Here is a 26,277-nt window from a genome sequence, read left to right as displayed (position 1 = left end):
CTGCTGACCAGGTCTAAGCAATAACTTGTTCAAAAGAGCTCTAGGACTTTCCAGAATGATTAATGCAAGACCAGGTGAGCTGCAGGATCAGTTTCCCAGGCTTCCTAGGTAAGTGACTGTCAGGTCTCAGGACCAGGCCTCAGTCTGCCTAAGGACCCTTCCTCTAAGATTCCCATCTCATTCCTTGCATTAGATAACTTCCAATCAGATTAAAGAGTTAAATATAAGAATATCAGTAAGAATAATTCTAATGTTTAAAAAAAAAGGCTCTGAGAAAAGCATGAGTAACAATACATTTGAAAAGTGGGCAAAGAATATGAAGATAATTCAAAGAGGGCAAAACACAATGGCAAATATAGGTATGAGAAGACACCATAATTCTCAATTAATGTAAATCTATTTCCAAACTAAGAGGAAGAAAGAGAGAGAGAGAACTGGAGCACAAAATCAATTCAATGAAATCCTAGAGCACATACATGTTACCTACAAGACGCGTGTTCCCTGCCTGCCTTTGGGGCACTCACTCATATGCACGGGTGCATCAGAAACCCAGCAGGGCTTAACTGCATGCTTATGTCAGGGCTTACCTGTATGCTCAGGAGCTGCACTGTGCAAATGTCTGCCGTCAGGTCACTGTAGCAGGGTGAACTCTGAATCAAGACGCTAACTGTATTTAATGATATAATTTTGAGCTGCTCAAATTTAGTTCTATAAAATGTATAGAACAATACAAAGGGTGACTGACAAGAAGCAAGGAAAGAACACCTCTATGCATAACTGACTTATTTTTAGTCCTAACTACAACTGATGAGCCAAACGTGAGACCTTCTTAAAACCTAGGTAGTGGTGAACGAAACTCTAGGAATATCATAAGGGTTTTTTTTTTTAAAGAATAAATAACGAAACGACCCTCACAAGCATAAAACATACAACCAAGTGAACAATGAAGGATAAAGAAAAGTAATAGCCACCACAAAATTATAAAATAACTTTCTTTTCAAATATATCTAATTAACAACGCCAGCAAATGGCATTCCACTCAAGACAGAATTTCTCACTAATCTATCTGTTGCACCCTCTTTAAGGGAAGATTGGACAAAAAAGATTTGGTAGTACAATGGAAAGATTTCATATCAATTTTTCAGTTAGAGGCCTCTTATATAGTATGTGATCCACTGTGGTCCCTGATCACCGGTTAAGAGTATATGACTTTTACTTTTAAAACAGACCAACTTGAGGCATAAGTTCTCTTTATGCTGCAGAAATACCACTGTCTCAAATTCACTTTGCTTGCTTCCAACAAATTTTACACTAGGAAAATATTTATCACCTTCCATTAAAAGTTGATTTTCACTTCATTTTCTTCTAGCATTAATCTATATGTATACACATGTATATAACAATATACATAAATCTGGCATACTTTTTTTCCTTCCATAGACGTTTGATAAACAAAAGCCTATATGTGTATTTTTCTCCCTCTCTTAAAAAAAAAAATAACTTTATTTTTAGAACTTCTATTTAGTATAGTTTAAGATTTACAAAACCAATGAAGAGTCCCCATAATTATTTCACACACCCAGTTTCCACTATTATTAACATCTAACATTCAGTTCAGTTCAGTCGCTCAGTGGTGTCCAACTCTGCAACCCCCATGAATCGCAGCACGCCAGGCCTCCCTGTCCATCACCAACTCCCGGAGTTTACTCAAACTCATGTCCATATGGTATAATTGTTCTAATTCAATCAACATTACTATTAACTGAGGTCTATACTTTATTCAGACTGCATTAATTTTTAGGTAATGTCCTTTTTCTGTTCCAAGATTCCATCTAGGTGTCACATTAAAGTTGTCACGGCTCCCTAGGCTGTTCGTGGGTGTGACAATTCCTCAAACTTTACTTATTCTTGATGACCTTAACAAGTACGTGTTTTGTTTTATTTTGTTTTGTTTTAGGGCTTCCCTCATACCTCAGCTGGTAAAGAATCCACCTGCAACGCAGGAAACCCTGGCTCGATTCCTGGGTTGGGAAGATCTGCTGGAGAAGGGATAGCCTACCCACTACAGTATTCATGGGCTTCCCTTGTTGGTTCAGCTGGTAAAGAATCGCCTGCAATGCGGAAGACCTGGGTTCGATCCCTGGGTTGGGAAGATCTCCTGGAGAAGGGAAAGGCTACCCACTCCAGTATTCTGGCCTGGAGAATTCCATAGACTGTAGAGTCCATGGGGTCACAAAGAGTCGGACACAACCGAGCAATTTTCACTTTCTTTCACTTTCATTTTCACACTAAAATGTGTGAGCTTTTCATGTAACCTAGTTTTGTAAGTTCCCTTCAATAGTGCTATATAATGTTTACCTGCCCAAACATTTATATATCTTTGTGTAGTCTGTAATCACAGTATTCATATATTTTATACTCTTCCCTTTACATTTCCTCTTAGAATGACTACCACTAAAAAGACAAGATATAGCAAATGTTGGAGAGGATATGAAAAAAGGAAACCCTTGTACACTGTTGGTGGGACTGTAAACTGGAACAGTCACTATGGAAAATAGTATGGAGATTCCTCAAAAAATTAGAATAGAATTACCACATGACCATACTATAGTTACACTAACCAGGTTAATTTTGGAGGAATCTGATGGGTACTAAATTGTTATCTTGTTTTCATCTGCATTTCCCTGAAGCAAACTGAAAAAGATTTATCTAGAATATGGATCCTGCTGAAAAGTCACCAAGTCAACCACTGGATGCAGCAACACAGATGTCCTGTTGCTTTGACAAGGTGGGGGGACACAGCAGGCTGCAACTGATTAAGGAAAAGACGGAAGGAGAGAAATGGGGAACAGCAAGTACAGGCAAACCTTCTAAGTTTTGATACAAGGAAGAGCAAAGAACTAGGGCAGTAGGCAGAAAAGTGGAATCAAAGGAAAACAGTTTGGGTTTTCACAGTTTTTAGGATGGGAAAAATGACTGCTAGTAGAAATGACCTGGTCAAGTCAAACACTGATGAGGCAGAAGTATGAACAGAGAACTGCTGGAGAGATGCCTTGAGTGCACATGAGAGGACAGACATTATCATAAGCAAACACATGCAGTACTTCTAAACTAAAAACACAGAACACTGATGAAAGAAATCAAAGAAGATCTAAATAAATAGGCAGACATACCATATTTACGGACTGGAAGACCAAAAATGGTTAAGATGTCAATTTTCCCCACACGGGATGTAAGGCAAGTCCTATCAAAATCCCAGCAAGGTGTTCTGTATGTATAGATAACACTATTCTATTAATAAAACTTATATGCAGGGTTTCCCAGGTGGTCCAGTAGTAAAGTGGAGACACAGGAGACGCAGGTTCAGTCTCTGAGTTGGGAAGATACCCTGGGAGGAGGGAATGGCAATCCACTCCAGTATTCTTGCCAGGAAAATCCCATGGACAGAGGAGCCTGGTGGGCTACAGTCTATGGGGCTGCAGTGAGTCGGACACAACTGAGTGCAAATACAAAATTTATATAGAAAGGCAACTAAAACAGCTAAAATAATTTCAAAAATAAAAAAAGAAATTGTACAAAGCAACAGCCTATTCAATTCATTACCTAGTACATAGCTCCAACAATCAAGACTGTGCAGTACTGGGTGAGAGATAGATACATAGATCAATGAAATAGAACCCAGAAACCAGAAATGAAAACATACAAATATGCTCTCCAGATTTCTGACAATAATATAAAAGCAATTCAATGGAGGGATGATAAACTTTTCAATAAATGGGGCTAGAGCAGCTGGACATTTATGGGGGGGTGGGGAAATATTCAACCTAATTTTCACATGTCATGCAAAAAAATAACTCAAAATTTATCCTGAACTTAAACATAAATGTTACAAGTAAAACCATAAACTGTTTAAACAAGAAAAAAAACCTCTTGGATCTATTCCTAGGCAAAGAGATCTCAAACTTGACATCAAAAATACAATCCATAGAATGAAAAATTTATAAACTGAAGTTAATCAAAATTTAAATATATATATGCTTTGAGAAAGACCCAGTTATGAGAGTGAATAGACAACCTACTCTGGTGGTTGAGATGGTAAAGGGTTTGCCTGCAACGCATGAGAACCAGGTTCAATCCCTAGGTCAGGAAGATCCCCTGCAGAAGGGACTGGCAACCCACTCCAGGATTCTTGTCTGGAGAATCTCTGGTGGGCTACAGTCCATGGGGTCACAAAGAGTTGAACACGACTGAGCGACTTCCACTTTCAAGTTTAATCAAACTTTCACAAACAAGCTACAGGCTGAGAGAAAATATTTGCAAACCATAACAAAAGACTATTGCCTACGAAATTAAAAACAAAAAAAACCAATCCTCTCAAAACTCAAGAGTAAAACAATTTCTTTAAAAACCGGAAAAAGACACTGTTATGGGCTGAACTGTGTCCCCCCCCCACATCCATCTGCTGAAGCCCTAACTGGTCAAGTTAAAATGACGTCATCAAGGAGGGCCCTAATCCAGTGTGACTGGCGTCCTTAGGGCCAGTCGCTCGGTCCTACCCGACTCCTTGCGACACCATGGACTGTAGGCTCCTCTGTCCATGATCCCATGGACATGCCAGGCTCCTCTGCCCATGAGATGCTCCAGGGAGGATACTGGAATGGGCTGGCATTTCCTGCTCCAGGGAGAAAATCTGGACATGCCGACACCAGAGATGCATATACACACAGAAACAGACGCGCTGCGGACACAGCAAGAGGGCTGCCATCTGCTAAGCAGAGGGACACCTCAGAAGAAACCACACTTGCCGACCTCGCTCTTGGGTTCCTTGCTTCCAGAACTAATAAATGAGAAAATAAATTTCATTATTTAAGACATTTCATATGTGATATTTTGTCACGGCGGCTCCAGCAAAAACACAGACATGAAGAAACACTTAACCCAGGAAGGTACAGATGGCAAGTAAGCACATGAAAACAAAGTCAGCATCATCGGCGGTTAGGGAAATGTAAATTAATGACATCGAGACTTACCACCACATACCTATTAAAATGGGCTAAAATTAAAAAGTGACACCACCAAATGCTGGAAAGGAGGCAGAGATCAGATTACTCATACACCACTGAGTTGGCTGGAATGTAAAACGTACAGCCACTCCAGAAAACAGTCTGACAGTTTCTTAAAAATTTTAACAAACAACTATCATATGAAAACAGTACTCTTAGGTATTTATCCTAGAGAAATGAAAAACTTAGGTTTACACAGGAACTTTACACAAATACTTAAAGCAGCTTTATTTATAATAACCCCGAACTGGAAACAATGCTGATGTATATCCACGAGTGAAGGCGCTCAGCCGCGTCCGACTCTTTGCCACCCCTCATGGACTGCAGCCCACCAGGCTCCTCCGTCCATGGGATTTTTCTGGCAAGAGCACTGGAGTGGGTTGCCATTGCCTTCTCCAGGGGATCTTCCCGATCAAGGGATCAAACCTGGGTCTCGGATCGACCCAGGTCTCCCGCATTGCAGGCAGATGCTTTACCCTCTAAGCCACCAGGGATTTAGTAATAAGAAGGAATGAACTACTGATATATGCTAAAACCTGGATGAATCTCCAAACTGTTATGCTAAATGAAGAGAGCCAGTCTCACATGGATACACACATGACTTCATTTAAAAAACATTCTTAAAATTACAAAATTATAGAAATGGGAGAATAGATTGGTATGGGTATACAAAGGCAGTATGAAAGACCTTTGTGGTGATAAAAATATCCTGTAACTTCACTGATTCAATATCAATCTCTTGGATATGGTATTATAATTTCGCAAAGTGTTACCATTTGAAAAACCTAGATAAAAGGGTACACAGGATCTCTCTGCATTTTTTCTTGCAACAGTATGTGAATCTATAATTATGTCCATATAAGAATGTTTTAATTCAAAGAAAATTATTAACTTAAACATTTAAAATGTGTAATTTGCTACAAAGCCACAGTCATCAAGACAGTATGGTACTGGCACAAAGACAGAAATATAGATCAATGGAACAGAACAGAAAGCCCAGAGATAAATCCATGAACCTATGGTCACCTTATCTTCGACAAAGGAGGCAAGGATATATAATGGAAAAAAGACAACCTCTTTAACAAGTGGTGCTGGGAAAACTGGTCAACCACCTGTAAAAGAATGAAACTAGAACACTTTCTAACACCATACACAAAAATAAACTCAAAATGGATTAAAGATCTAAATGTAAGACCAGAAACTATCAAACTCCTAGAGGAGAACATAGGCAAAACACTCTCCGACATAAATCACAGCAGGATCCTCTATGACCCACATCCCAGAATTTTAGAAACAAAAGCAAAAATAAACAAATGGGACCTAATGAAACTTAAAAGCTTTTGCACAACAAAGGAAACTATAAGCAAGGTGAAAAGACAGCCCTCAGATTGGGAGAAAATAATAGCAAATGAAGCAACAGACAAAGGATTAATCTCAAAAATAGACAAGCAACTCCTGCAGCTCAATTCCAGAAAAATAAATGACCCAATCAAAAAATGGGCCAAAGAACTAAACAGACATTTCTCCAAGGAAGACATACGGATGGCTAACAAACACATGAAAAGATGCTCAACATCATTCATTATCAGAGAAATGCAAATCAAAACCACAATGAGGTACCATTACACGCCAGTCAGATGGCTGCTATCCAAAAGTCTACAAGCAATAAATGCTGGAGAGGGTGTGGAGAAAAGGGAACCCTCTTACACTGTTGGTGGGAATGCAAATTAGTACAGCCACTATGGAAAACAGTGTGGAGATTTCTTAAAAACCTGGAAATATATCTGCCATATGACCCAGCAATACCACTTCTAGGCATACACACTGAGGAAACCAGATCCAAAAGAGACACGTGCACCCCAACGTTCATCGCAGCACTGTTTATAATAGCCAGGACATGGAAGCAACCTAGATGCCCATCAGCAGACGAATGGATGAGGAAGCTGTGGTACATATACACCATGGAATATTACTCAGCCATTAAAAAGAATTCATTTGAATCAGTTCTAATGAGATGGGTGAAACTGGAGCCCATTATACAGAGCGAAGTAAGCCAGAAAGATAAAGACCATTACAGTATACTAACACATATATATGGAATTTAGAAAGATGGTAACGATAACCCTGTATGCAAAAAAAAGAAAAAGAGACTCAGATGTATAGAACAAACTTGTGGACTCTGTGGGAGAAGGCGAGGGTGGGATGTTTCAAGAGAACAGCATCGAAACATGTATATCTAGGGTGAAACAGATCACCAGCCCAGGTTGGATGCATGAGACAAGTGCTCAGGCCTGGTGCACGGGGAAGACCCAGAGGGATGGGGTGGAGAGGGAGGTGGGAGGGGGGACCGGGATGGGGAATACATGTAAATCCATGGCTAATTCATTTCAATGTATGACAAAAACCACTGCAATGTTGTAAAGTAATTAGCCTCCAACTAATAAAAATAAATGGAAAAAAAAAAAAGATTATATAGGAAAAAAAAAATAAAATGTGTAATTTGTAAATAAAATATACCTCAATAAAAATAGCCATGTGGTAAAAAAAAAAAAAAAAAAGCTTTAAAAGATAAAAATTAAAACAAAAACTATACAGACCAGTGTTTTCCCATAGAACTTTCTGCAATTATTGATATATTCTATATTTCTGTGCTATCTATAATAGTAGTCACTAGCCACACGTGGCTAATAAAATACTGAAAATGTGACTAATGTAACTGAAAAGCTCAAATTTTTATTTTAATCAGTTTAAATAGTCACAAGCCATTGGTGGCTACCAGACTGGATAAGGCAGATCTAGATATTATAAAGAATGGGAAAGATCATTATGTGCTAAGATGAAACTATGGCAAAAGTGTATTCAGAAAAAGTGTAAATTTTATAACTCTGTATGATACCAATAGGGTTTCCCAGGTAGCACAGTGGTAAAGAATCCATCTGCCGATGCAGGAGATGTTAAGAGTCACAGGTACAGAGTCAGGAAGATCCCCTGGAGGAGGAAATGGCAACCCACTTCAGTATTCTTGCCTGGGAAATCCTATAGTTAAAGGAGCTGGGTGGGCTACAGTCCATGGGGCTCTAGAGTTGGACTCCACTTAGCAAATAAACAACAACATTCAATTATCCACAGGAAAAAGGAGACAAGTAAGGAAAAAACAAGTATTATAGCAAGTGTTAAATCAGAAAGCAAAACTTCCTCGGAAAATGATGTCTACATTTTATTCATGATTATAAAATTACAGAATTATGAATGAAGATTAATGAAGGGAGATAAAATTTCCAAGGTAGAAACAGATTCAACAAAGGTAAGCAATTCTCTCTCTCATAATCTTGAACAGCAGAAAGGGAAGACTGTAAAACAAGTAACAGCTTACTCTGTGCCAACTGCTATTCTAAACTTTAGAGGTAGGATTCCTCAGAATCAAAGATGCTGTTGACTGTAAGATGCACATTGTTGTTCGTTGTTCAGTCATTAAATCATGTCTGACTCTGCCACCCAATGGACTGCAACATACCAGGCTGCCCTTTGCTTCACCATCTCCCCGACTTAGCTCAAACTCATGTCCACTGAGTTGATGATGCCATCCAACCATCTCAATTCTCTGCTACCCTCTTCTCCTGCCCTCAATCTTTCCAAGCATCAGGGTCTTTTCCAATGGGTTGGCTATTCGATCAGGGGGCCAAAGTACTGGAGCTTCAGCTTCAGCATCAGTCCTTCCAATGAATATTCAGGGTTGATTTCCTTTACAATTGACTGGTTTGATCTCCTTGCTGTCCAAGGGACTCTCAAGAGTCTTCTCCAACACCACAATTCGAAAGCATCAGTTCTTCAGCGCTCAACCTTCTTTATGGCCCAACTCTCACATCATACATGACTACTGGAAAAACCACAGTTTTCACTAGACGGACATTTGTCGGCCAAGTAATGTCTCTGCTTTTTAATACACTGTCTAGTTTTGTCATAGTTTTTCTTCCAAGGAGCATGCGTCTTTTAACATCATAGATGTGGTCACCATCTGCAGTGATTTTGGAGACCAAGAAAATAATATCTACCACTGTTTCCATTATTTTCCCATCTATTTGCCATGAAGTGAAGGCACCAGATGCCATGATCTTAAGTCTCTGAATGTTGAGTTTTAAGCCAGTTTTTTCACTCTCTTCTTTCACCTTCATCGAGAAGCTCTTTAATCCCTCTTTGCTTTTTTGCCATTAGGGTAGCATTATCTGCATATCTGAGGTTGATATTTCTCCCAGCAATCTTGATTCCAGCTTGTGATGCACACACAAGATGCACATAGTACTGTAGTATTTAATACTGAAAAAAAAAATCCATGCATAAGTAGATCCACACAGTTCAAGCTCATGTGTTCAAGGATCAACTGTACATGACATTATGATAAAGGGATAACTATGGAGACAGCAAGAAAATCAGAGGTTGCCAGAGTTAGCAGAGAGGGAGGGATGAGTAGTCAGAACACAGAGCATTTTTAGGGTAATGGAACTATTCTGTATGATACTGTAATAGTAGATACATGTCATTATTCATTTGTCAAAACCCATATTAAAACCCAGAAGAGAACCCGAAGTAAAGTACAGACTTCAGATGATAGCAATGTGTCAGCACAGGTTCGCTGACTGTAACAAACAAGCCACCTCTGGTGCACGTTGTTGACACCTGGTAAATAGGAATTCTCTGTACTTTCTGCTCAGTGTTGCTGCGAACCTCAAACTGTCTAAAATTAATCTATTAAAAATGTTTTTTATAATATCAGGGACATTCACCGCCACAGCCAGCTATTCAATCAACTCTATCATCACTATCACACACTGCTGCACAATACTAAAGGGGCAACTGGATTTAAGCAGCTTGAACCCGAATTCAAATTCAGTTCTGCTACTTACCACCCAGTTACCCTCTTTATGCCTCAATCCTCTCCTTTGTAAAAGATGTATTTCAAAAGGTGTGGGAATTAAATGAATGAACATATATGCAAAACTGCTTAGGACAGTGGCTAGCTCATAGTTATAATTTGATAACTGTTAGCAATTACATTTGTGATTATCAGAAGACTGAGGATCTCAGTCTTGAAAAGCACGCATTACAATGCTTTATACCTTAAATCTCAAATTAGCGTCCCTCTTCCTTCTTGTGCAAAAAAAAAAAGGTAATAAAATTTTCCCACGTGTCAAATGTGTATCAAAGAGGGCAGGAGAAAATATGGGATTGTTTACAGCATCATCTCTGAAAGTTTTTCAAAACATACATACCACAAACCCAAATACTAAATTAGAAACTTTGAAATGTGTATATGGAAGCATGTGTATTCTAACAAAGTCCTCCATAAAGTTCTAATACACACACACAGACACACACATTCTTATTTTACCCAACCCATCTCCCAAGCTGATGGGAGATGAAGTTATTGCATACCAGAAGTGAATGGAGTTTAATGCACGGAAATATCAAAGATTTTAACATAAATTTCTTGGAGTTCTTACACATTATCTAGATTGGGGTTGGCAAATAGAACCTATAATTCAAATCTGGCCCAGCATTTAATTTTATATATAAAGTTTTATTGAAACACACTCATTCATTCCCATACTGCCTACAACTGTTTCCAAACAATCACCACTGAGCTGAGTCACTGCTCCAGAGACTACACAGTCCACAAACTTGAAAATTCTATCTGGCCTTTACAGAGAACATTTCCCAACCGTAGTCTGGATTATTCATGCAGAATGCTATTCAGTAGCTCAACTAGAACATTTACTGTTAACAATGAGTGCAGTGTAATTACAGAGTCCCAAAGTACGTAAAAAACTAGAAGACTGGAACAAAGCAAATAAACGGTTCTTCACATTAAGAGTACAGAGCACAGAAACAGTTTCCCTGGAGCATTCCTTCTTTAAGGAAACTGTTCCTCCTCCGCTTCCAAGCAAGAAATCTTGGCCAAGTTTAGGCTCTCTCCATGGTCATAGGAGTGGGCACATAAACTAAATCAGGACGACCTGATTCCACTTTCCAGTGTGGCATGAGGAAAGACACGCAGTCCCTCCCTAATAGTTGAGATTTTAGATATAATGCTGGCATCCATGTCCCCACTGCAGAGAATACAGAAGCTACTCTGCATAAGGAGAAAATGAAGCTGAAAGGCAGAGATGAAACGAGAGAGAAGACTGTCTTGGTGACATTCTCGGCTCAGGTTCCAGGTATCCGTGAGCCCAGCTGCACCGCTGGCATCCCAAGTGTGGGCTATGTGAACGAGTAAATTCCCTTTTATGCCCAAGGAGACTTTTAAAAGGCTGGTGACATTTGCAGTTCAAGGACTCTAACTAACACGACAAGCAACTTCTTCAGTCACAGAATGGTTTGTTCATTCAATCATTCATTCATCCATTCATTTATTTTAACGAGAATGAGGATAGTTCTGATCACCAATTTTGTTCATCCTTCATTAAATCTTTCATAAATTAATAGATATCCATAATTAGAAAGTTATTCTAAAAACTGAACTAGGGTACAGTAACTTCTCAACCATCAGTTATTATTTCTCAGTTGATTGTTCCTAGCATAAAACAACTGAGAAAAAAACATGTTATCTGACATAGATACAAAAAAACCCTTCAGGTATTCTTAGCCCCACTGCTTCCATCTCCTCAACAATAACTGTTGATAATCAGAAAGATGAGCCTAAGACACTATAATATTCTAATTTATCAAAGAAAGATTCTATCATATTTAATATGTATTAACCCTAGAAAGTCAAAGTAATTCATTTGGCAAATCTTCAACAACTGAGGCAAAAACAAAAAATATTTTGTTAACCCTCTATAATTCAAGAAATTAAGCTTTTCATAATATCTCACAGAAAGCTCAAGTTTCACTCCACTTTTAAATTAGCTGCCTATAGCTCTATTTTAAGGAGAATTTAACAGAAGATATCATCCTACAAATGTATAATTATTGCATGGGGTGAGAATTTTACCTGCATATTTTGTAAATACAATACTGCCTTCCATCAATTTTTTAAACTTCACAGTTTAAACTATTTGATATTTTATTCTTAAATTACCTATCTGTAATAGAATCTAATCATAAAATAATATTAGAAATAGATGATGCTTTGAAAGCACATTTCACATAACCTTGATATTGAAATAACATCTTTTAGGATTACGTGCCTGTCGGGAGTTCTGTTGAAAGCACACCACATCAAGACCCCGTAACTAACCAACCAACCCTCAGACACCCTTAAAGACACTCTCCAGAGGAAAGGCGGTCCACAATGCATTTAAAATTTTTTTTTAAAATACACACACACAGGTGCACCTTCATCTATCCCAGAGGGACCTGAAGGCTGCCAATTCATCTTTTGTTATTTTAGAATGACTTACTCTGTGGCCTATCAAAGCATGAAGACCATACTGAGCTTTTTAATAAACACTCCTAGATCAAAGCACACATCTTTAAGAAAACTGTTGTTGTTTAGTCACTAAGTCATGTCCAGCTCTTTTGTGACCCCATGGACTATAGCGCACCATGCTCCTCTGTCCATGGGATTTCCAGAAAGAATACTGGAGTGGGTTGCCATTTCCTTTTACAGGGGATCTTCCCAATCCAGGGATTGAAGCCCATGTCTCCTGCTTGCCAGGTGGATTCTTTACCACTGAGCCACCTGGGAAGCCCTTGGTGTTGGTTTAGTTGCTAAGTCATGTCCAACTCTTTGCGAGCCCATGGACTGTAGCCCGCTAGGCTCCTCTGTCCATGGGATTCTCCAGGCAAGAATATTGGAACGGGTTGCCATTTCCTTCTCCAGGGGATCTTCCCAACCCAGGGATCAAATCCAGGACCCCTGTATTGCAGGCAGATTTTTTACCAACTGAGCTATGAGAGAATGGGAAGTCCTTAAGAAAATTAAATACTGCAAAAAAAGTTTATAATAAAAAGCTGCCTGCCCATCTGCTCTTCAAACCCCAGACAACCAATTTTCATTCTTAGCTACTTAGTCAGCTGTCTCAATATCTAATACATGTATACTACTCTTGCCTGAGATGTTACTACCTCATCACAACATTAACAGCTAACATGCATTGTGTTATTAAGTGCCAGACACAGAACTTCACATATGTTTTCTCATTTAATCTTCACAGCAGCTCCATGATGTAGGGGCTATTATATTCCCATTTTAGTCTGGGAAACTGGAACACAGTACTCTGGAACTTGCCCAGAGTCACATGGGCAGTAAGTGGAAAACTAGGGTTTGAACTGAGCACTTGCAACCTATACACTCCTATATTTACCTACTGAACAGCCCACTTCTAATAAAAATTTTTGGGATAAGTCTCACAAATTAAATAAAAACAGTGATCAAAACAGTAAAACGGCACTTCTCACAATCAAATGTAATTTTTTTGTTCCGCAGATCAGTAATTTTCAACTTTGGCTTTGCCACAGTTCATGAGGTGACCAATTAGTTGCATTTTCATTTTATATATATTGACTCAGTGGTTACTATGCTTAAGGTATAGTATTTTAAAATATAAATTACAAGTATATGGCCTATAACTGAATTTTTGCTGAATAAAAAAAGGGATCAGATTCTAAAGACTGACAGAAAGACCTGTTTTGAAGGGAAAGAGTGTGCCAGTAACCTATTAGAAAAAGAAAAGCAATTTTCAGTACTTCAGTTTAATACTCTAAACAAAGAAAAAATGAGACATGCATAAACACAAGTGTAATGTGAAGCAAAAAAACTTAGCATTAAAAAAAAATGAGACACTAGAAAAAAGGCAGTAATAGAAGGTTTGAAATTGGGGGAGGGGGGGAGGAAGCAATCAAGAGATGAAAGTTCTACGTAATCTAGGCAATCCAGTTCAAAGCTCTAAGTCAGCTCTTGCTGAAGCAGAGAGCCCTTATAATAATGCTCTGACTGAAGGAGATATCATGGCCTCATTATACAAAAGAGCAGACATGGCTTACTGAGGATGTACTGGCAGGTGAAATGGAAGGCTGGTGACAGACAGCAAGTCAGCTGGATCTGGAGACCAACATATGGTATCCATCTCTCCGCTCTAGATGACGGGAATCCAAACTTACTAACTGGCTACACTTCTCCTTTCAGCACTTAGTTGGTTTCAGCGATCTTCCCAACTAGGTCATTAACCTCTGGACAGCTGAAGCTGTTTATTTCATTTTCACCCATAAAACCTAGCAAATGCTATGCATCTAGCAGAGAGATGATCAAGCCTATCAACCTTGAAAAATCACAACTTACATCAGAACACGAAAGTTTGACGAAATCTGAAGACAGCACCTAGTCTAGCCTCTTTATCTTAAAAGCAAAGAAACAAAGTATAGTTTAAATGTCCACTAGCCTAAAGTAGGAGAGCTGGGATTTGGGATTAGCACCCTAATCCCCTGATAATCAGTTTATCTTTTTCCAAATAGCCTCTAATTTTTTCCATTAAAATAAAAGTCTATCTCATCAGAAAACAAAAGTCAACAGCATCAGTACTCACTTTACATCAGGGCCCAGCGCCCTTTAGATTTGGTTGGCAATCTATGTGCCTAGATCTGCCATGACTGCTTTATAAATGTTATTCTACTTAATACTCACAAGGACTCTAGGAGGTAGGTACTATTAACCTAATTTCACAAAACCGTAAAATGTAATTTGACCATGATGATAGTAAGAAGCAGAATCTAGATTTTCCATTTGTCACTAGTCTTGGCTCTTAACCAGTATCCTGTACTGTTTCACATTGACTTTATCACAAATATCCTGAAGTCTCAAGATAAACAAATAATGAAATGACTTACTAAATGAATGGATTATTTAATTAACTGAAAAGTAAGGTTCTCTCACAGCAAATACTTTCAAAACGGAGGGTTCATTGTTCATCTAGTTACATAATCCCCTAAGAAAGGTTTTAACAGTGAGCATCTGCATACTAACAGATTTAAGGAATAGATAATGTCTTTACCTCACAAATGATCTACTCAACAAATAGTGAGAAACAATTTTTGTGACACAGTGCTAAATTTGAACGTAAAAAGTAAAATAAACTTGTTCCTGCAAGATCCTATTCCATTAAATTAAAATCCAAACAAGTTTCTAAACCATTATCAAAATCAAAATAAATGTATAACACCACTCTCCTTCTGGTTGGAGAAAGGAGAAACATTAGCTGAGCACCTACAATGTGCCAGTTCTTAAAGCTCAACAAAGCTCAACAAAACCTGATCCCTTAAGGCCAAGTGAACTAGGCAGCATTTCCATTTTCTGATGAACAAACTGAGGTTTTAAGAGGTTAAGAACCTGTCTCAGGTCACTTGGCTAATTACTACAAATCCAGAATTGGAACCCAAGTTTGTCTAGCCAAAAGTCTATGTTAACCAAGTTAAAGGTACTATTATCTTATTTGCTCACCAAAGCAAATAAAAGTTTGCTCTGTTTCTTTCCAAAGAAGAATGAAGACACTGCTTATTTTAACAACAAAAAAGGATACATTATCTCGCTTAATCCTTATTATAGCTTATTAAAATTATTACTTCATCCCATTATTAAAAATCATGAAGCTAAAACTCAAAGTAGCTTGCCCAAGAACACACACAGAAGTACCCCAGGTCTATTGTTTAGTCCCTAAGTCATGTCCAACTCTTTATAACCCCATGAACTGCAGCATGCCAAGCTTCCCTGTCCTTCACCATCTCCCAGAGTTTGCTCAGACTCATGTCCATTGAGCGGGTGATGCCATTCAACCACCTCTGTCGCCCCCTTCTTCTTTTACCTTCAATCTTGCCCAGCATCAGGGTCTTTACCAATGTGTCGGGTCTTCACATACCAGGTGTGAATGCAAAACTAACCACAGGAAAAATGCAGAAAGACCATAGCTCTGGTATTAACAGTTATGAGCTTAAGACTCAAAATATCTAAACTAAGCGAACCCCATGTTTGTCAAGTAAAAAGGAATGGTAGCTATCCTGCATTTCAACTTTCACTTTCACTGATGAGGAAGTTGATTTTCTAGTTAAGAGTCTATTAAATGGCAACATGAAGCCTGGTCTCTGAATTTCAAGCCTACAGGCCATTCCATCACACCAAGCAATCTCTGGATTTGTTGCCTGTTGAAATTATTCCTGAAGTACCAAACAATGAACTACTTCACAAAGCAAAAGTTTGAGAGAAGAGTTATGCTAAAATACACAGAATCAATATTTATGTATTTAAAAATACTTTCAGAGAATAGGTGATTAGAAATATTTCTTAGCAACATTTTCAGTGCATCTTCTGAAAACTTCGTCTATTTCTTGATATAATTTTAGGGCCTAAAGCCTGAACTAGAAGAGAGATGTCTCCAATGCCAATTCTGAGAAATTTTTTTACCATTTGGTCAAAAAAGAACGTTTAGTTTTATTGTACAGCTCTGTTAGAAATCCAGAGTAGCCTTTTCACTGAGAGTGGCCCAGGTATACAACTAAGGAACTGTCCCACTGTTTTTGATAAGTCAAAGTGACAACTGAGAAGGTAACAAGTATTAGTATATAACATGGGTAAGTGTATTTATTTATATTTTACTAAGTAATATAAGCATGCTATGGGCTTCCCTCCTGGCTCAGTGGTAAAGAATCCACCTGCCAATGCAGGAGAGGTGGGTCCGATCTCTGGGTTGGGAAGATCCCCTGGAGAAGGGAATGGCAACCCACTCCAGTATTCTTGCCTGGAGAATCCCACGGTCAGAGAAGCCTGGCGGTCTACAGTACAAGGGGCTGCAAAAAAGTTTGTACCGGACTTACCCACTAAACAACAAACAATAAACAGGGTATAATGTCAAGTGCAGAAATAAACAGAATCATTCTAATGCATGATAACCAGTTAAGAGACTTCCATGTTTGTTCATTCTACTACAACACAGAGACTGTCTTCATCCCTTAAGCTCATAAAAACTATACGAGTTTTTCAGGAAGCTTTGCTTCTGCCCTGCGCACATCACTGTGGGTCATTTAAAACCGAACGCATCAAGAATCGCGTCCAGGCCTGAATGAGCACTACCTCAGCTATAAACTAAGAAGTAAACACGTACAGAATGCTACTGATCCTAGAACGGAGCACTGTTTACTTACAGGGAAGACACTTATGTGATGGGAAAACGTGTTGCACTATCCTCTTCTGGCTCCTGCCCCCCGAAAAAACAAGATACTTTGACAAGCTATTGTGAGCGTGGGTTTATTCCCTAAAGTTTCGCTTAAGGATAAACGCTAAAATACGGACATCCGACACAAGGTGCAGGAGGTGCTGCCCATGGCATAAGAGGAAGGACATCACTTTGGCCAAGAAACTGTGTTCGTACCCTACACACCTGAAGAGAGCCAAACGCGAAGAACAAATACGACGTTCACTCTGGTGAAGGGAAACAAGAAATCAAAAGCAGACGCGCTTCCTTCTCCCCCCCCCCCCACCCCCGCGGGGAGGCTTGAGCAGAACTAGGAGCTCAAGGTGCGCTTCCAAACCAGTACCAGGCCCCCGTGTCCACCGGACCGGCGAGCAGCGCAGCGACAGAGGAGACCCGTCAACACCTCCACCTCTGTCCTCCAGGCACAGCCAGGGCCGGCGTCCCAGAGCCCGCCCCGGCCGGGCCCGCCCCGCTATCTCCTCCCCCGTTATCCGCTCACAGCCCGCTCGGGCCTGGATCTGCCTGCCCGCCCTCCCCAACTCCGGCACGCTCCACTGCCCCACACACGCAGGCCACCGCCCAGCCGCGCGTCCGGGGGCGAAGGGCCGGGGGGACCGGGGGCGAGGACTGCGCTCGGTGCCGTTCCTCACCTCTGGATGGAGAAGGGGCACGCAGCCCGCTTCGCTCTCGTACTCATCCGGGCCGTCCGCCATCTTGGTGTTAAATCCCTCCTCCCGCTGCATGCCGGGAGAAAGCGTTTCACCCTCGCGGGGCTCGGGCGAGGCGGAGGGCGAGCGCGAGGGCGAGCGCGAGCCCCGCCGGAGGCGACGCGGTCGCCGCCGCCTCCTCCCCTTCCCCCCGGGCCACCCCCTCTGCCCCCTCCCCCTCGGAGCGCGCGGGTCTCTGCGCGCGTGCGCGCGTGTCGGCCGGCCCGCGCGGGAGCGCGCTCTGCTGCACTGCGCCTGGGCCGGCGGGCCTGAGGCTCTGGGCGTGGGCGCCGCCGCGCGGGGGCGGGCCCTGGCCTCCGGCAGCTGTGGGCCACTGGCTGCCGGGGGGCTTCGGCCGCCCCACGAGCGGGTAACCCGGTCCTTCACGTGGGAAAAAACCTTGCGGCGGCGCAGCCACAAGGGCAGGGCTCCGGAGCCGCGCAGCCGGGACTCGGGGCCCCTGACAGTCGTAATAGACCACGCCCGCAAATCCCACTGTCCCGATCCGAGACCCCCGGGACCTGTCCCCAGCGACCTGGGGTGCAGCCATCACCCCGCTCCAGGTACTAGCTTTGGGACGCTCAGGCTTGAATCCAGATGTGCATCGCTCCTGGAAAAAGAAAGACGCACCCCTTCCTCCGCCCTCACAAAGATCGCCCCGCAGTTTATGCCTCCGGGGGGACACCCCGGAAAACAAGGGTAAAGCTTGGGATTTCTTCCTGAAGAAGCCTTTTTAAAATGATCCCAAACTGCCCTCACTGGTCTTGAATTAAGAATAACCACATTTAAAATGAACGCCCTCAAAACCCGCACGCCCCCATCTGCTACATTTTAATGTAATCCAGGAATTCAGAACTGAAAATTGAAACTGAATTCGCCTAAATGAGAACCAGAGAAAATGACTAAAGACATTTTTTAACGGATATTAGGGCTCCATGGGAGGTAGCGGGGATTGGGTTTTAGAAATGTGCTGATGGCACTGTTATAGAAAGTCTTATTTATTAGCTATTAAAAATAGAAAATCTAAACTGCTCAGAGAACTGTTTAGCAAGAAGCATTATTTCTTAGCCACCCTGATACTAACCTGTCTCGTGTTAAAGCCAAATCAGGAAGAAGCCTGCAATCCGACAGTATCAGATTTATTTGTAATCAGGAGGGAGGGCACTCCAGAGGAAGCTTGGATACCGCTCAGAAAGGTAGGAGAAAGCATCTTCTGTAAGGTTTAGGTTCCCGCCAGAGGAGGTCTGTAGGGTCTGGGTGAGCGGGGATCGGTTCTGGATTGGACGTTGTTTCTGAGGCGGGATTTGGAAAAGAGGGGTAACCGGGGATTGGATGCTGTCAGTGGGAGAGGGCGGCTCAGTAATTGGGTAGTCTAGTAATAAAAGAAAAAAGCAAAGTGTGTCTGGGCATCATTGGCAAGAGAAAAGTATCGCTCAGAGCGGAGTGAATATGGCATCTTACAGACGCTGCATGGCTTGGGGGGGGGGGGGGCGGGGGGGGGGAATAGCGTCTCTGTTAACTTTGTGGCTGGTTTTATCAGTGTCTCTTCTTCCAGCACAGTTGCTTTTTCTCATTTTGGTCTGAGCTTATTTTCATTCTTTTGGTCCTGGCCCAAACCAAGAATTTTGGTTCTGACTCCTACACCCGTTATGCAGAATTAAACAATTAGGGTTCTGCTTTTGGTGCTCCAAACTGCTTTCAGACACATTTTAACATGGACAGAAATAATTTTCGCTACAATTCAGTTTTCATCTTGTCCCATTGGTGTAGATAAGATCGAATTAGAGAACTAAAGGGAGTATGTGGAATTTGACATGTGTTTAACTTGGGGATGAGGTGCGGTTAATGACCAGAGTCCTTGGACCCTTTAATCAATAGAAATTGATAAGAGGCCAGGCTTCAGGCAAAGCTTTATTGGGACCCACAGCAGAAGGAAGTGAACTCAAGTAACAAGTGCCCTTGCTTGCTCTCCCAGGTCAGGCTGGTTCCTTAAATGGAGTAAGTGTTGGGCTGATTGGTGGGATGGGCTGGGGGGCAGGGGATTTAGGTGGTCTGTTCACCCCCTTGGTGGAACTGTGTGTAGGGATTATACGAAATACTCTGCTCCCCACACCATCAAAATGGCAGTTGTTTGCGGCCTGTTTGTGTCTTATTTTTGACAATTGCCCTAGCTGCACATGTAATTTTAGTCCCTTAGTTTCTCTGTATTCTGCTGCTCCAGGAAACTTGTCCGGGTACACATGCAAGCATCTGATAGAGCCCCGGGTCCCAGTTAGCTCGGTGCTAATGGTGCTCTGGTTCGCTATGCTGGACCCCTGCCCAGTTTCCTGTTCAGGAGGAAATTAAAACAGCGAACTTACAAGAGGGCCTCCCTGGTGTCTCAGATGGTAAAGAATCTGCCTGCCACACAGGAGATGTGAGTTCGATCCCTGGATCAGGGAGATCCCCTGGAGAAGGAAATGACTACCCGCTCCAGTATTCTTGCCTGGGGAATTCCACGGACAGAGGAGCCTGGTGGGCTGCAGTCCATGTGGTCCCAAAGTGTCGGACACAACTGAGCAACTAACACACAGACACAAGGACTTTCATTAGGACAGTCTGGACGTGCAGCAACTTACAGGCCTAGACTGTGATCGGCTGCTTTCCTAATGCTCCCTGGCGGTGCTGTCCCTGACCTCTTCCCCGAGCCCCTGGCCCATCACTGCAGGGACGGATCCTGATTAGTCTATGTCCCCTAAGGTATCAGATCAGGCTTCCAGGGTGGCTCAGCGGTAAAGAATCCGCCTGCAATGCAGGAGCCGCAGGAGATGCGGGTTCGATCCCTGGGTAGCAAAGATCCCCTGGAGGAGGGCATGGCAATCCTCTCCAATATTCTTGCCTGGAGAATTCCATGTAGAGAAGCCTGGTGGGCTACAGTCCTTGGGGTCACCAAAGAGTCAGACATGACTGAAGAAACTTAACACACATGCAAAGTATTAGATCAGCAACCAGGGGCTCCTCTGTCATTGACTTATTTATACCTAAGAATCAAATTGAGAGTTGGAAATTGAACCAAAGTTGGCTCAGCTGATTTATATTATTTAGGAAACAGTCTTCTATCCAGATTTCCCAGGCTAGTCAGACCACCTGAGTTTGAATCCTGTTTCTGTCGTCTTTACTTTCTTCCCTGCATATCTGAGTCCAGTTTCATTTCTACTCTCAGTTTCTGTGTGAGGACAGAGTATTTCTTCTTCTGTTTACTTTTCCTTTCCTTGAGGAAATGGTGGTGGAGACAAAAGCCCAGCTGAGGCAAGATACAGCCTGCGTGAGAAAACCTGGGTTATGTTATCTTTGCTGAAAGTTTATTCTAGCTCATATCTCTTATCTCTTTCCCACAAGGAAATGCCCTGAGACTTCAGATTGTCTCCCCATCTTAGTGAAAGCCCTGGAACTTTCACTTTCATTGTAAACCTCAGCTCCATGGTTCACGTTCTCTACTTCACCAGACTTTCTTGCAGCTATTTGTAGTAATAATGTACAGTCCCAAAATGAAACACGAAACCAAACTAGGTTGGTTTCTCTGCCAATTAGTGTGAATCTCAGATATTTGCTATCTTTATCAGTATAGCTTGGGTTAGGTAGGTGGATGAAAGGGCACAATTCAGAAGTAAACTCGTTCATTCTTCTCTGCTTTGTTTCAGAATATTATGTTCCTTTGTGTCCCTGTCTATTTTTTATTTCTCTTTTTTTTAACTTTAGGATATACCACTTCCATTTTTTGATTGCTAAATTGGTGAATTTTCTAGATTTTTTTTTTAATCAGGTATTAAGGGAGAAAATCTGTAGTGCAGTTTTAACTGGCCATCTGGACATTTCAAAAATCCCACACAGCTGAAAGTTTTCCTCCATCCTCACTCAGCTTTTGATCTGCTAATATAATCAGGTACTCTAGAGTAGGGGTCCCCAATCTCTAATCTAATGCCTGATGATCTGAGGTGGAGCTGATGGAATAATAGTAGAAGTAAAGTGCACAATAAATGTCATGTGCTTGAATCATCCCCCCTTACTCCGGTTGGTGGAAAAATTGTCTTCCATGAAACTGGACCCTGGTGCCAAAAAGATTGGGAACCGCTGTTCTGGAGACTGTTCTCAGATTTCTGAACCTGAGAGTTCCCTGACACCTCCGCCCCTCATTGCTAAGTCTGGGCTCTTGCTACAATTGGTTACCTTATTCATTGCAAGACTTTTTTCCTAATTGCATCCCCTGAGATTGATCTCAAATTCAACTTTTGGGATACTTGCCATTAGATTGGTCCATTATGAGAAGACAGTGGGAGATACAGATTTCTAAACATACATACACACAATTTTGCATAAATATTAGAGAGTTCAGGACTTTCTCAGTCAATGGATCCCAGGTTAGAAAAAAAAAGAAAAAGAAAAGAAAAATCCTGATTGTGTTAAATGATGACTCTAGTTCTTGACTAATAACTTTAACCTTTAAAGGACTTTGAGAAGTCATCTAGTTTATCCTAGGTTAAAATAAAGTTAAAATAATTCTCAGTAAGTATATGGGCTTCCTTACAGCTCAGCAGTAGAGAATCTGCCTGCCGATGCAGGAGACACAGGTTCCATTCCTGGGCTGGGAAGGTCCCCGATAGTAGGAAATGTTAACCAGCTGTTGACTTTTTTTTTGATTATACATACAGGTCAGGTAACACTCTAGTGGATGCTCATTTAACTTGATTTGAGACTCACTGTGGTCTGTTAGTCATCATTACGGAGCTCTGTGGGTGAAGATATTCGGGTTGTCATTCTGGCCTTGCAGCCCATTATCCCAATCATGTCCGCTTTCCTTCTGTCGGTTCGGTGCTGCCATCTGGCCCCCACTGTTTTGGGTTCCTATCAGTCCAGATAAGGTTAAGGAGCCCAGTCCCATAACAGCATCTCTTCACTGTGACCCATGATGGATAACTGCCACCGAGCTTCTTGGAGATGTCAGTGGTACCCTCACCACTGACCTTCTTACTGCCTTGGAGATGTATGCATCCACTGGGCTCTTACAAAGAACACAGTCAGATGGTGATTTCTCAGGTATAAAATTATCCATTTTTTCTTACATTCTAACCTCTCTGAGCCTTCGGACACCTTCCTCAAGGCAGTCAAGGCACTTCTAGAGTCTATCCTTCATTTTCTATAGGTCTTCACTCTATCCAAGGTCTAAAGAGCCAACCTAGCAATATATTAGACTTAGCTCATGTGTCCTGCCGTGAAATGAAACTCCAGATGGTTTTCAATGTCGGTGAATTCTCTTCTGTCCTTCTTTGCCTTCCCTGGTCTGGCATTTTCAGGATTCACTCCTCCGTTCCTTTAGGTAAATACATATTAACCAGCTCTTACGGGTCTGTGTTTCTGTCTGTTGCTTCATAGGGGTTTATTGTAGGGTCTCCAGAAAAGGGAGGCTATTCTTAAGCAAAGCAGAGGAGGCTACTTATATGGACACAGATTTCACAAGACATTTTGACAATTTCTCAGGCTTGTTCACCTAAATGCTACTGTTGCAAGTCTCAGGATTCTACTTTTTCCCCTTCTAGGCCCTGCCTTTAACATAGAAGACTTGTCAAGACAGTATATGCAGTCTTCTGTGTAGCTCTGTGACCTTCCAGCTCAGTCCTGGACCTGGTTATCAGCACAGTGTACTCTGTGGATACAAAAAATAAGCATTCCTTTAAGTACTGCAGTGGAGGCTTTCTGATTTTCATAGCCTGCCTGGAGTTAAGTGTTGGCAACATGAGTCTATCCTTTCTTTAAGTCTTTTCTTTTTTTTAATTAATCTATTTATTTTACTTTACATTGTATTGGTTTTGCCATACATTGACTTGAATCTGCCATGAGTGTACGTGTGTTCCCCATCCTGAACCCACCTCCCACCTCCCTCCCCATCCCATCCCATCCCTCTGGGTCTTCCCAGTGCACCAGCCCTGAGCATCCTGTATCATGCATCAAACCTGGACTGGTAATTCATTTCACATATGATATTTTACATGTTTCAATGCCATTCTCCCATATTACCTGCCCTCGCCCTCTCCCACAGAGTCCAAAAGACTTCAATACATCTGTGTCTCTTTTGCTGTCTCACATACAGGGTTATCGTTACCTTCTTTCTAAATTCCATATATATGCTTTAGTATACTGTATTGGCATTTTTCTTTCTGGCTTACTTCACTCTGTATAATGGGCTCCAGTTTCATCCATCTCATTAGAACTGATCCAAATGTATTCTTTTTAATGGCTGAGTAATATTCCATTGTGTATATGTACCACAGCTTCCTTGTCCATTCATCTGCTGATGGGCATCTAGGTTGCTTCCATGTCCTGGCTATTATAAACAGTGCTGCGATGAACATTGGGGTACACGTGTCTCTTTCAGATCTGGTTTCCTCGGTGTATGTGCCCAGGAGTGGGATTGGTGGGTCATATGGCAGTTCTACTTCCAGTGTTTTTAAGGAATCTCCATACTGTTCTCCATAGTTGCTGTACTAGTTTGCATTCCCACCAACAATGTAATTCCACACCCTCTCCAGCATTTATTGCTTGTAGACTTTTGGATAGCAGCCATTCTGACTGGTGTGAAATGGTACCTCATTTGTGGTTTTGATTTACATTTCTCTGATAATGAGTGATGTTGAGCATCTTTTCATGTGTTTATTACCCATCTGTATGTCTTCTTTGCAGAAATGTCTGTTTAGTTCTTTGGCCCACTTTTTTGATTGGGTCTTTTATTTTTCTGGAATTGAGCTGCAGGAGTTGCTTGTATATTTTTGAGATTAATTCTTTGTCCATTGCTTCATTTGCTGTTATTTTCTCCCATTCTGAAGGCTGTCTTTTCACCTTGCTTATAGTTTCCTTTGTTGTACAGAAGCTTTTAATGTTAATTAGGCCCCATTTGTTTATTTTTGCTTTTATTTCCAATATTCTGGGATGTGGGTCACAGAGGATCCTGCTGTGGTTTATGTCGGAGAGTGTTTTGCCTCTGTTTTCCTCTAGGAGTTTAATAGTTTCTGGTCTTACATTTAGATCTTTAATCCATTTTGAGTTTATTTCTGTGTATGGTGTTAGAAAGAGTTCTAGTTTCATTCTTTTACAAGTGGTTGACCAGTTTTCCCAGCACCACTTGTTAAAGAGGTTGTCTTTTCTCCATTGTATATTCTTGCCTCCTTTGTCAAAGATAAGGTGTCCATAGGTGCATGGATTTATCTCTGCGCTTTCTATGCTGTTCCATTGATCTATATTTCTGTCTTTGTGCCAGTACCATACTGTCTTGATGACTGTGGCCTTGTAGTATAACCTGAAGTCAGGCAGGTTGATTCCTCCAGTTCCACTCTTCTTTCTCAAAATTGCTTTGGATATGTGGGGGTTTTTGTATTTCCTTCTTTAAGTCTTCATGCCCTGCCATGCACGCGTGCTCACATAGCCCGCTCGGCTCCTCTGTCCATGGAATTTTCCAGGCAAGAATAATACTGGAGCTGGTTCTCCATTTCCTTCTCCAGGGGATCTTCCCAATACAGGGCTAAAACCTATGACTCTTGAGTCTCTTGCACTGGCAGGCAAATTCTTTACCACTGTACCACCTGGGAAGAATGTCTTTGTGAGTCCTTAACAAAAATGGATCAATCTACAGGTCTTATGACTTCCATTGCCTTCAAACTGTTCAAGGGCCATCCTTAAAACTGTTCAAGGGTTCATAAACAAATGCTTGACTTTCTACCTGTAATTCATCACAGTCATCTACCAGTGAGTCTTAGTGATGCTGATTCAGGCCCAGGGTTATCACCACCCACGCTTCTCACCAAAAGTGCAGCTGTCTGACTGGTGAAGGAGTCAGTTCCAGAATACTCTTCTGGGTGCCTGCTTTCTAGGTCTACTTTTGAGATCAGATGTCTTTCTTGGGTTGCCTCCAAAGGGTAGAGTCTGAGACAAAGATTTAGATACAGTTAGTTTACTTTGGGCGGAGAAGGCAATGGCACCCCACTCCAGTACTCTTGCCTGGAAAATCCCATGGATGGAGGAGCCTGGTGGGCTGCGGTCCATGGGGTCGCGAAGAGTCGGACACGACTGAACGACTTCACTTTCACTTTTCCCTTTCACACATTGGAGAAGGAAATGGCAACCCACTCCAGTGTTCTTGTCTGGAGAATCCCGGTGGGCTGCCGTCTGTGGGGTCGCACAGAGTCGGACACGACTGAAGCGACTTAGCAGCAGCAGCAGCAGTTTACTTTGGGAGTAATCCTAGGGAACAGGAGTGTAATTGCGGATTAAAATCATAAAGAAAAGGCCAGTCCACGCATATGT

The 26,277-nt window shown here is 41.6% G+C and overlaps 1 protein-coding gene and 1 long non-coding RNA gene across 3 annotated transcripts in view; one reads left to right on the top strand and one right to left on the bottom strand.

Moving 5' to 3' along the window:
* Positions 1-18,076, bottom strand: part of ZDHHC17 (zinc finger DHHC-type palmitoyltransferase 17) — a 101,037-nt gene extending 82,961 nt beyond the window's left edge. The window contains exon 1 of one of the 2 annotated variants that reach the window (XM_070454234.1): positions 17,890-18,076. In XM_070454234.1, the coding sequence (XP_070310335.1) occupies positions 17,890-17,982 (93 nt within the window). In that variant the 5' untranslated portion in view covers positions 17,983-18,076. The remainder of the gene's footprint in view (positions 1-17,889) is intronic. The other variant, XM_020886155.2, reaches the window with a different exon arrangement.
* A 151-nt stretch (positions 18,077-18,227) lies between these two features.
* Positions 18,228-26,277, top strand: part of LOC139030794 (uncharacterized) — a 53,404-nt gene continuing 45,354 nt past the window's right edge. Inside the window, exons 1-2 of the long non-coding RNA XR_011483177.1 lie at positions 18,228-18,509; positions 19,047-19,142. This is a non-coding gene — a long non-coding RNA (uncharacterized lncRNA). The remainder of the gene's footprint in view (positions 18,510-19,046; positions 19,143-26,277) is intronic.

The sequence above is a fragment of the Odocoileus virginianus genome, chromosome 24 (genome assembly GCF_023699985.2).
Source record: "Odocoileus virginianus isolate 20LAN1187 ecotype Illinois chromosome 24, Ovbor_1.2, whole genome shotgun sequence".
In the NCBI taxonomy this organism is placed as follows: Eukaryota; Metazoa; Chordata; class Mammalia; order Artiodactyla; family Cervidae; genus Odocoileus; species Odocoileus virginianus.
This window is presented reverse-complemented; position numbering and strand designations above follow the sequence as displayed.